The sequence below is a fragment of the Scleropages formosus genome, chromosome 1 (assembly GCF_900964775.1).
Source record: "Scleropages formosus chromosome 1, fSclFor1.1, whole genome shotgun sequence".
NCBI lineage: Eukaryota > Metazoa > Chordata > Actinopteri > Osteoglossiformes > Osteoglossidae > Scleropages > Scleropages formosus.
This window is the reverse complement of record NC_041806.1, coordinates 20567224-20576987: the sequence shown is the minus strand read 5'-3', so window position 1 is coordinate 20576987 and position 9764 is coordinate 20567224. Positions and strand designations below refer to the sequence as shown.

At 49.7% G+C, this 9764-nt stretch overlaps 1 protein-coding gene across 2 annotated transcripts in view; it reads left to right on the top strand.

The window, feature by feature from the left end:
- The window catches only part of slc9a7 (solute carrier family 9 member 7), a 39494-nt gene that overhangs the window by 15293 nt on the left and 14437 nt on the right, over window positions 1–9764 (top strand). For both annotated transcript variants that reach the window (XM_029253112.1, XM_029253111.1), the window contains exons 7-12: window positions 1465–1606; window positions 2208–2313; window positions 2557–2645; window positions 4201–4314; window positions 4714–4825; window positions 5442–5595. In XM_029253112.1, the coding sequence (XP_029108945.1) occupies window positions 1465–1606; window positions 2208–2313; window positions 2557–2645; window positions 4201–4314; window positions 4714–4825; window positions 5442–5595 (717 nt within the window). The remainder of the gene's footprint in view (window positions 1–1464; window positions 1607–2207; window positions 2314–2556; window positions 2646–4200; window positions 4315–4713; window positions 4826–5441; window positions 5596–9764) is intronic.

The window sequence follows — 9764 nt, the reverse complement described above, 5'->3', positions numbered from 1 at the left end:
GTTCGTAGCGTTGCAGGTCCGCGAGCTGACGCCTGATCGATGCATTGATAAATCAATAAATGTATATCGATCTTGAGCGAAGCAGCGTGCGAACGGCCGTTGGGTGTGCATCTGCCTATTAATAATCAATGTAAATTTTTTTTTTTTTTTTTTTTTTTTTTTAATTGAAGACTCGATGAAGGCGTTACTCTAGGAAATTATTCTTTAAGAATGACGTGAGATGGATTTTAGATGCAGTGAGCTGCCTAATGCAGTTTTCTGTTTTTTGAGATGCTGTGGAAAGAGATTTTCATCCTTAAAGCCAAAAATGTTCAGTTCTGTGTTGGAAGGGTGACGGGGGGGGGGGACCGATCACATCCAGGGAGCATTTGGCAGCTGGTAATGCCATGGTTAGAGCTGCTGCCTTCGTCCCCAAAGGTCACAGGTTTGAATCCCACCTCCAACTGTAGTACCCTTGAGCAAGGTACTTACCCTAAATTGCTCCAGTAAAATTACCCAGCTGTACAAATGGGTAAATAATTGTAGGTAGGCTAACAAAGTAAATTGCTTTGGAGAAAAGCATCAGACAAATGAATAAATGTACGTTTCAGGAAATGACGTAAAAACAATACCGGTGCCACCTTTTTTTCTCTCTGGCAAAAGGATCAGATCAAATTTGTCAAAAAAACTGCAAAATTAGGGAAAATGATTTTCCTACATTTCTGCACCTCAAGTTATTTTTAGGTTCTAAGTAGGGGTTCTCAGTATTTCCTGTTTAAAAACCTAGTGATGCGTGGCTGATGATGACTTCCTCACTCGACAGGATCAGAGACACTTTAGCGCCCCCCTCTGTTTCGAGAACCAAAGTGCAACTTGACTTTATTGCTGGAAATTTACATTCGTTCATTTAGCTGATGCTTTTCTCCAAAGTGACTTAAAATTATTTACCCATTTATACAGCTGGGTGATTTTACTAGAGCAGTTCAGCAATAAGTACTTTGCTCAAGGGCACTGCAGCCGGAGGTGGGAATCGAACCTGCGACCTCATGGAACCAAAGGCAGTAGCTGTAACCACTACGTTACCCGCTGTCCCCCTTTTATTTTATTTAATCTAGCTGAGACTTCTGAGCTTCCCACACCTGTTTACTCATTTATCCACCTGAATGATCTTACTGGAGCAGTACAGGGTAAGCACCTTGATCGAGGCTACCACAGCAGGAGGTGGGATTCGATCCAAAGGCAGTAGCTCTAACCGCTATCCTATCAGCTCTTCCGTGATATTTTTGAGACATTCCATAAATAGAGTAGTTGAAACTGCAAATTGGAAGCGAGAGGTGGTACCGATGACGGCGATGATTGAAATGTTACGGCATAATGACGTTTGATGCTTTGAGCCCGTCCAGTCCGATCCCTCGCTGCAGGTTCCCGCTCGTGCCGTGGATCGATGCGCTGAACGGCTGTGTGAACTTGTCCCTGTGTTGCCAGCTCCATCGTGGCCTACCAGCCCAGCGGCACCAACACGCACACCTTCGATGCATCCGCCTTCTTCAAATCCGTCGGCGTTTTCCTGGGCATTTTCAGCGGCTCCTTCGCCATGGGCGCCGTCACCGGGGTGGTCACCGCTCTCATATCCTTCGCCGGTCCGGTTCGCGTCGCCTTCGGGGCGGTTCCACGCCTTCGTTGCACCGGCATTCCGCTCGCTCTCGGCACGTCTCGTACTCTTCGCAAGCCCGCCGTGCCCGTGTGGTGTGTCGGGTTGCGACACGGTGAAGGACGTGGGCTTACGACCTGGAGGCGACCAGTCCTGCTCGCAGGAATGAGGCTCTTGCTCTCGTTCAAAAATATATTCACATTTATAAAAGGGGGGGGGGGAATTGCACACGACTTAATCTGGTTTGGGTTTAACTTGGGGAGGCGAGGCGGGGGGAAAAAAAAAATCCTTGATCGAGATCTGATTGTTTTTGTTTACGTCTCTGCTGGAAAACTGAGTTGTGTTTATTTAGCTGAGACGTTAAAAGACATTTAGTGCATCGATGACATTACTGCGTCCATTCAGGCTAAGTACCTTGCTCAAGGGTGCTACAACAGGAGGTGGCATTTGAAGCTGGGTCCTTTTTGTGCGAGGCGGCAGCTTTAGCCACTGCGCCACCTGCTGTCCCCTGGCTGTTTGTGGGGTGTTTTTTGGGGGGCTCAGGGAGGAAGTTTTATAGCCTTGACCTTGTTGCCACGTAACCAAGTTCACCAAACTGCACTGCTTCCCGCTGCTGGAGACGGCACTCTTCTTCCTCATGTCCTGGAGCACCTTCCTGCTGGCCGAGGCCTGCAGCTTTACTGGTGAGAGCCTGCGGAGAGGGGGCTCGGGGGGGATCAGTAGGGGTTGACTTGCTGCTGGCGAGCAGGAGCAGCTTGAACGGCCTTCTTTTGTGTGTCGGCAGCTCTCGCCTTATAGAAAGGTTACTTAGGCTAATCGTTTAATGTGGAGCTTAGGCGCCACCTGACTTGGAGAGACTTAGGTGGAAGAAAGAGTTGTAGCTTACGTGTGTGTGTGTGTGTGTGTGTCCATGTCCATATGCACAGGTGTGGTGGCGGTGCTCTTCTGCGGAATCACCCAGGCGCATTACACCTACAACAATCTGTCGGAGGAGTCTACCAAGCGCACCAAGCAGGTGAGCCCCCTCAGACCTGCACCCTCCCCCCGCAAGGTGCTTTTCACCATTTGCATTTATTCACTTAGCAGACACTTTTCTCCAAAGCGACTTCCAATGAACTCTGTGTAGTGTTATGAGCCCACACACCTTCTTCACCAAGGTCATTTACACTGCTAGATACACTACTTATACTGGGTTACTCATCTATACATCAGTGGAACACACTCTCTCTCTCGTCACTCACACACTATGGGTGAACCTGAACAGCATGTCTTCGGACTGTGGGAGGAAACCAGAGCACCCGGAGGAAATCTACACAGACGTGGGGAGAACATGCAAATTCTACACAGGCTGAGCGGGGATCGAACCCATGTTCTCTCGCATCACCCAGGCGCTGTGAGACAGCAGAGCTACTCGCTGTGACACCAGGCCACCAGCACAGAAAGCAGAGTTACTCATTCCGTACCGTGTTTTTCGGTACATGTTACACGCGTAGGATATTCTTGGGGACCAGTTGCACTTTATAGTTGCTCTGTTACTTGTACTGTATTATACCTGTACCACTGTATTCTGTATGTTACATTAATCTGAAACACTTCTCCAAAGCAATTTACAATGTTAAGCTACTTATGGTTATTTGCCTATTCATACAGCAAGTAATTTCACTGGGTGGCACAATGACTAGTGCTGCTGTCTCACAGTGCCTGGGTGGTGCGAGAGGACATGGATTCGATCCCTGCTCAGTCTGTGTGGAGTTTGCATGTTCTCCCCATGTCTATGTGGGTTTTGTCCAGGTGCTCTGGTTTCCTCCCACAGTCCAAAGACATGCTGTTCAGTTCACCCACAGTGTGTGAGTGATAGTGAGTGTGTGTCCATTGATGCATGGATGAGTGACCCGTAGTAAGTAGTGTATCCAGCAGTGTAAATCACCTTGGTGAATAGGGTGTGTGGGCACTTTGGAGAAAAGCGTCTCCTAAATAAAGTAACGTTACTGGAGTAATTTAGGGTAAGTATGTTGCTCAAGCGTACTACAGCCAGGAGTGGGCTTTGAACCTATGACCCATGGGTTTAAAGACGGCAGTTCTAACCACTGGGCTACAAGCTTCCCAGTTCAATGTCTGTTACAGTTTAGTGGGGTACGTGTCTGAGTGCAGGTCCACCGTGCCAAGTTCCATGTGTACGTGCGCAGTAAACTGTCATCTCAGCACTTCATCTTGATAAAGTGAGCGGACGATAACGGCTCTCGCGCCGCCGCTTGCCCGCCGCTGTGCGACTCTGACCTTGGGGAGCCAGAGACGCGGCGCGGAGCAACTGTCGCTCCGGTGTTCTGCGTTTGCTTCGGCGGTAACCGATTGGCAGAAGGTCGTCTTGGCCTCTGCTGCAACGAATGAATAAATTACAAATATTCCGGAGCCGGAAAAAGAGCATTAAATTTTTCAGCACCGTCGTTAAAATGTCTTTTATATGGCAGCGTGTGGAGGAGGATGATGGGACTGCTCCATTTTTTGTATTTGACACTGTGTGTGTGTGTGTGTGTGTGTGTGTGTGTGTGTGTGTTTTTTCTCTCTCTCAGCTCTTTGAGGTGCTGCACTTCCTGGCGGAAAACTTCATCTTCTCCTACATGGGCCTGGCGCTCTTCACCTTCCAGAACCACATCTTCAGCCCCATCTTCATCGTGGGAGCTTTCGTATCCTTTGCGAACGCTGCCCCCCTTCGGCGACGTCGAAGCCTCTCATTCCCGACGATTACGAGAGGCGGTAATTGGCGAGATTGGTGGGTAACGAACGTACGAGGACGTCTCGGTTGCGTCGGAAGGGGGATCCGAACAAAAGGCGGATAAGCGGAATCGTGTCGTGCCGTGTGGCTGTGCTCAGTTTGTTGATGGAAATGTAATATGCAACTGTTGCGTGTGAGACGGAGCACTTCGATATTCTGCCAGGGTTCTTGGGCTTCTGAGCGCTGCTCAATTACACCTGTCTGTCTGCGTGTTCAGCCCCGGGTGGAGAGCTTTGAAACACCCCCCCAAGGATTCACCCCGGTTGTCTCCCAGGTTCTTTTCTCTAACCGCAGCGCCCTTGCCTGCCAGCTCGCCATTTTCATCGGGAGGGCCTCCAACATCTACCCGCTCTCCTTCTTCCTCAACCTGGGCCGCCGGCACAAGATCAGCGGCAACTTCCAGCACATGATGATGTTTGCAGGTGTGTGGGACGGACATGTGCGGTTAAAGGCATCGCGGCACTTGCGTGCACGTGTTCTGCACGTCCTTTCCCCAAAAGCAAGGTGGGGGGGGGGGGGGAGAAAAATTACCCAGGAGCACATCCTTTCCCTGGAGCAAAAAAAAAAAAAGTGTGGACGGAGCTTTCCAGAGCTTTACATGCAGGACTTGTGAACAAGGAACATATTGGAGTCGCACACATCAGCTGCATGGCTGCCTGTAGGAGTGACATTCGGACAGCAAATATACGTGTAATCGTAGCAGGTGGCGCTGGACCCATTTATGGATTTGCAAGATCAGGAGAGAAGTGACTCTCGCAGGTGGCTTTGAATGCTGGGATGGACTCAGCAGTTCCGAGGCGCAGAGGGGGCTCATCCACCACACCGGAATGGAACCAAAAAGGAATCGGTGGGATTCCGAATTTGGATCCCTTATGAGCGGAAACACCCAGCGGTCAGACATGTAGTAATGTAGGAGTAACACAGTGATTTTCCCCGACTCGTACAGTGCGGTACCTCGCAGGTCATGTGACGTAAACATTAGCGTTTGCACGTTGTCTCACCCCTCGCCGAGGATAACGGACGGTACGTTCCCCGCAGGTCTGCGAGGAGCCATGGCGTTCGCGCTGGCCATCCGAGACACGGCTACCTACGCCCGGCAGATGATGTTCACCACCACGCTACTCATAGTTTTCTTCACGGTGTGGGTCTTCGGTGGAGGGACCACCCCCATGCTGTCATGGCTGCACATCAGGTCAGAGTCGCTCCACCTGAACTTTTAATTTTGACAAGTCTGATGTGCTCATTGGGATCTTTCAAGCAGGTGAAATTCTACAAGTGTGTGTGTGTGTGTGTGTGTGTGTGTGTGTGTGTGTGTGTGTGTGTGTGTGTGTGTGTGTGTGTGTGTGTGTGTGTGTGTGTGGTTTTTTTTTTTTTTTTTTTTTTTTTTTTTTTTTTAAAAGGTAGAAATGCAAGTGTTGACCACTAGGTGGCGCAAAAGCCCCCTTTGTAATAATGGCCCTTTTGACTGAGGCACTAAAACAGCTCCATGTTAGCCTAGAGACTGCTGGGAGAGGGCGGACTTCCAGTTACATACTGTATATGTGGCCACAGGTCTGATTTGCTCATTAATTCAAGACCGGATTTCAAGGTAAAACCGGTACCCTGTCGCCACTCGTGCGCAGCCAGCGTCGCCCGCAGGGGACCGAGCAACCACGGGGGCCATTTGTCGGACTAAAGCGGATTATTGCGAGCAATGGGAACGGCAGCTGCTGCTGTGGAGGGGCTTGATTTTAATATCTCGCTAAGGACGCCACACATGGGGATGGGGGAGGGGAAACAGGAGCGGGACAGGGGACCCTTCCTTTTCTTATTACTTATTGCTGCGGTGGGCCCAATGGGTGTGAAGTAGGGGAGTCCAGTGAGAATGTAAAGCCAGACAGTAAATGTGAGGAGCGTTCACGGGCAACAAACTGATCCAGTGCTTTTCTGCCCAACCCCCCCCCAGCGCCGCTGCACGGGTCAGTGCTCGTCGGTTCTGCTCACGTAGACGAGTGTCGATGATTAATCTAAGGAGACCTGTAGGGTTATAGTGAGAAATGTGAGTTCAGAGGGGACATTCTAAGGGTGGTGTGATGGTGCAGCTGGAAGCGATGGTGCCCCCCCCCCCCCCCAAAGACCTGGGCTCTGGGTTTGCATGTTGATTTTTGTGTGTCTTAAGTGTGTGGGGATTTACTCTGGGTTTCCTCCTACAGGCCAAAGACGTGTTGAGGCTCTATATTGCTGTAGCGTGTTTGTGTCGCTGAACCTGAGTGTGACTGATCTGCGGCGGACCGCTGTCCTGTCTAGGGTGTCCGCCCACCTCACGTCGTGCGCTTCCAGGACAGACTCAGGATCACTGACTTGTACAAGTTGTCAGCAGAGCGAGCGAATGAATGAATGGAAGTGTGTGTGTGTGTGTGTGTGTGTGTGTGTGTGTGTGTGTGTGTGTGTGTGTGTGTGTGTGTGTGTGTGTGTGTGTGTGTGTGTGTGTGTGTGTGTGTCCGTCCCGCAGCTGAACCATCGCCGGCCATGGAGAAATACTTGGCAGGGGGGCTGCAGGCAAACAGGGCTTGAAGGGCTTCTTCCCAAACTGTGATGAGCTACATGGAAAATCAGTGGCCTTTTGCAGCACATCTGCCTTAATTTGCTCTGGTTTCCACATTTTGGAGTCGGAATATAAATATGTAATGAGCTGCATTCTTCACATCTCTCAGGGTGCAGCGTTGCCAAGGAATGAAGAGCCCCACTGGGGGGGGAGAGGGCGAGGAGCAAGTCGCCCTATCTGAGCGCGGGGGTGGGAGGGAAAGAGGGTGCGCCGTGCAGAGGTCCCTCCCTCACGTCCTGCTCCCCGCTAAACCGTACGGTCTCGGCTTGTCCGTTCCGAACCCCCGCGCCCTTGGCAGCGACGCTGAGATTTTTAAAATATTTTCTAAGATCGTTCCTCCAAAAGGCCGCAGTGTGTTCTCGGACGCCGGAGGCGCGGCGTCCTGCCGAGCACGGTCTTCCTGCTGCGCCCACGCGGATAAATGGCAGCGCGGTAAAACGGAGGCAGAGGACGGGGTAATTCTGAAGGCCTATCTGGGCTGCCCTTCCTTACGCATGGGGGGCCAAGTGCCTGTTTATCGCTGAACATCTGCTCATGTGCTTTGCTTCCCCCCCCCCACCGGATTGGAGCGCTGCTAATGCTGGGAAACGCATCAACGCAAGCGACTGGCGCATCGCCCAACACCTCCTTTACACCCTTCCGTGCGTTGTGTCATCCTCTGCCTTTTGTTGTCGTGTGTGTGCGTGTGTGTGTGTGTGTGTGTGTGTGCTCTCTGGTTTGTTGGTCATGTGCAGGTCTGTTTTTTTTATGTTCTATTCTCTTCTGCAACATCTTTCTTTTGAGTAGGTGCTTGTGGGACTGGTGCTTTGATTTATTGGCATAAATATGACAACGTTTATAAAAAAAAAAAAAAAAAAAAAAATATATAATTGTGTTTATTAGAAATGGAAACATCAAGGTGTGTGTGTGTGTGTGTGTGTGTGTGTGTGTGTGTGTGTGTGTGTGTGTGTGTGTGTATTTAACCCCCGCCTTAGAGATCTGTGGCTGGTGCTCCCTTGTCTTCCTTACTTACCCTATCTGTATTTCTATAACATGTATGGGTCCCGTGTATCTGTGTGTGTGTGTGTGGTGGGGGGGGGGTGAAATGACAGCAAACGGAAGCATGCAGAAGAAGCATGGAGGCTGTGACGTGGTGGCATGAAATGCAGCTTGTTGGAGGAGACGAACCCCTGTCTGCTTCCATCATGCACGTGGAGGTTCTGGAATGTTCCGGAACCTTTACTGTAAGGTGGAATTGTCTTAACATTTTTTCTAGTGAACACTCACCTCAAGAAAAGCAGCATTTACCCTGCTGTACATTGCTTGGTCACCTCCGGGATCAGCGCTGGAGAAGAGGGAGCACGACTGAGCCTCGTGTGATTTGTTAACATGTTACCGGTGTGATGTGATGCTGAATGTACCCTGCACCCCCACCGCTGACCCTGTGAGTCCCCCTGTATGAGCGCCATAGCGCGCAGCTGCTCCATCCCTTCCCATCATCTGGCCGGCGCTCCATCCTTCCCACCCTAAATCTTTGAGACTTTACATTATAGAACCTGTGCAGAGCGCATGTCTGTGTGTATATGTATACATATCAGTGTAGTTTTCAGTCTCTAGCTGTAGTATGTGTGTCTGGTGTTGGGGATCATGTCTGGGAACAGCACAGAAGAGGTGACAAGGAAGAAGTGAGATGCAGTCCTGGAGCTTTAGAACTTCTTCAGTTGCCTCCCGTCGGTCACATGGGTACCTCGGTGGCCGAGCATCGGGGAGCAGCTCTCGGGACCCTGAGGGCCCCTCCGGCTCTCTGTGGACGTGTCGTATCCTAACCTGGTGTTAAATCGCGTGTTCGGTTACGTAAACGTTCCTGAAACAGACCGAATTCATACCGATGTTCTCGCGCTCCTGGTTTAACGGTTTGTGCAGCTTCACGTAGTTAATGGTTACAGGTCCCTCTGACTGCCCTGTCTATTCTGGGCAAACTGCACCGTAGAGTAACTGTCCCGGTGGGCTTCCGATCAGCTTGGTCTTAACTACAGTTAGGAATCGCTCTCTTAGGGTCTGCAGTGGAAAGAAATATATAAAAAAAAATATATTATTATAATGTGTGTCTATGCAAGGGATACATTTGTGTATTAGAGTGTGTGTGTAGATGTATTTATATGTAAGAAATGGCATAGAGGTTTAACTGATGCTTTTCTACAAAGTGACTTACAACTTAGGCTATTTAGTTATTTACCCATTTATACAGCTGGGTAATTTTATTTCTTTATTTTTTTTTTTAAAAGCTTTTTGGTAATTTTAAGGTAAGTACCTTGCTCAAGAGTACTACAGCTGGAGGTTAGGCTCAAACCTGTGACCTTTGGGTCCAAAGGCAGCAGCTCCAATCACAGCACTGTCAGCTGTCCCCAGCTATGCGTGTGTTGTGTACACACACAGAAAAAGTTGGTAAATGCCAATATGTAAGGAAATATGTGCGCTGTGTAATCAACGCGTATATAATGGATGCGTGTGTGATGTACAGTATGTGTAGTACAACGTACGAGTGCTTACATATGGGAGTGTAAGTATGTAAGTGTGTGTTGATATGTAATATATATTCTATACACTCACATTGATAGCTTGCAGCTCATGATGGCAGTGGTGTAAAGCTCTAGTGCTTCTGTTTCGTAGTCAGTTCCGTTTAATCCGTTGAACCGATACAAGTCAAGTTGCCTTTAATCCGAGTTGTATGGCTTAAAGAAATGTGCCAATAACGGGAGGCGGATGAGTAGGAGTCCCGAGGGGGGGTCCCCCACTTA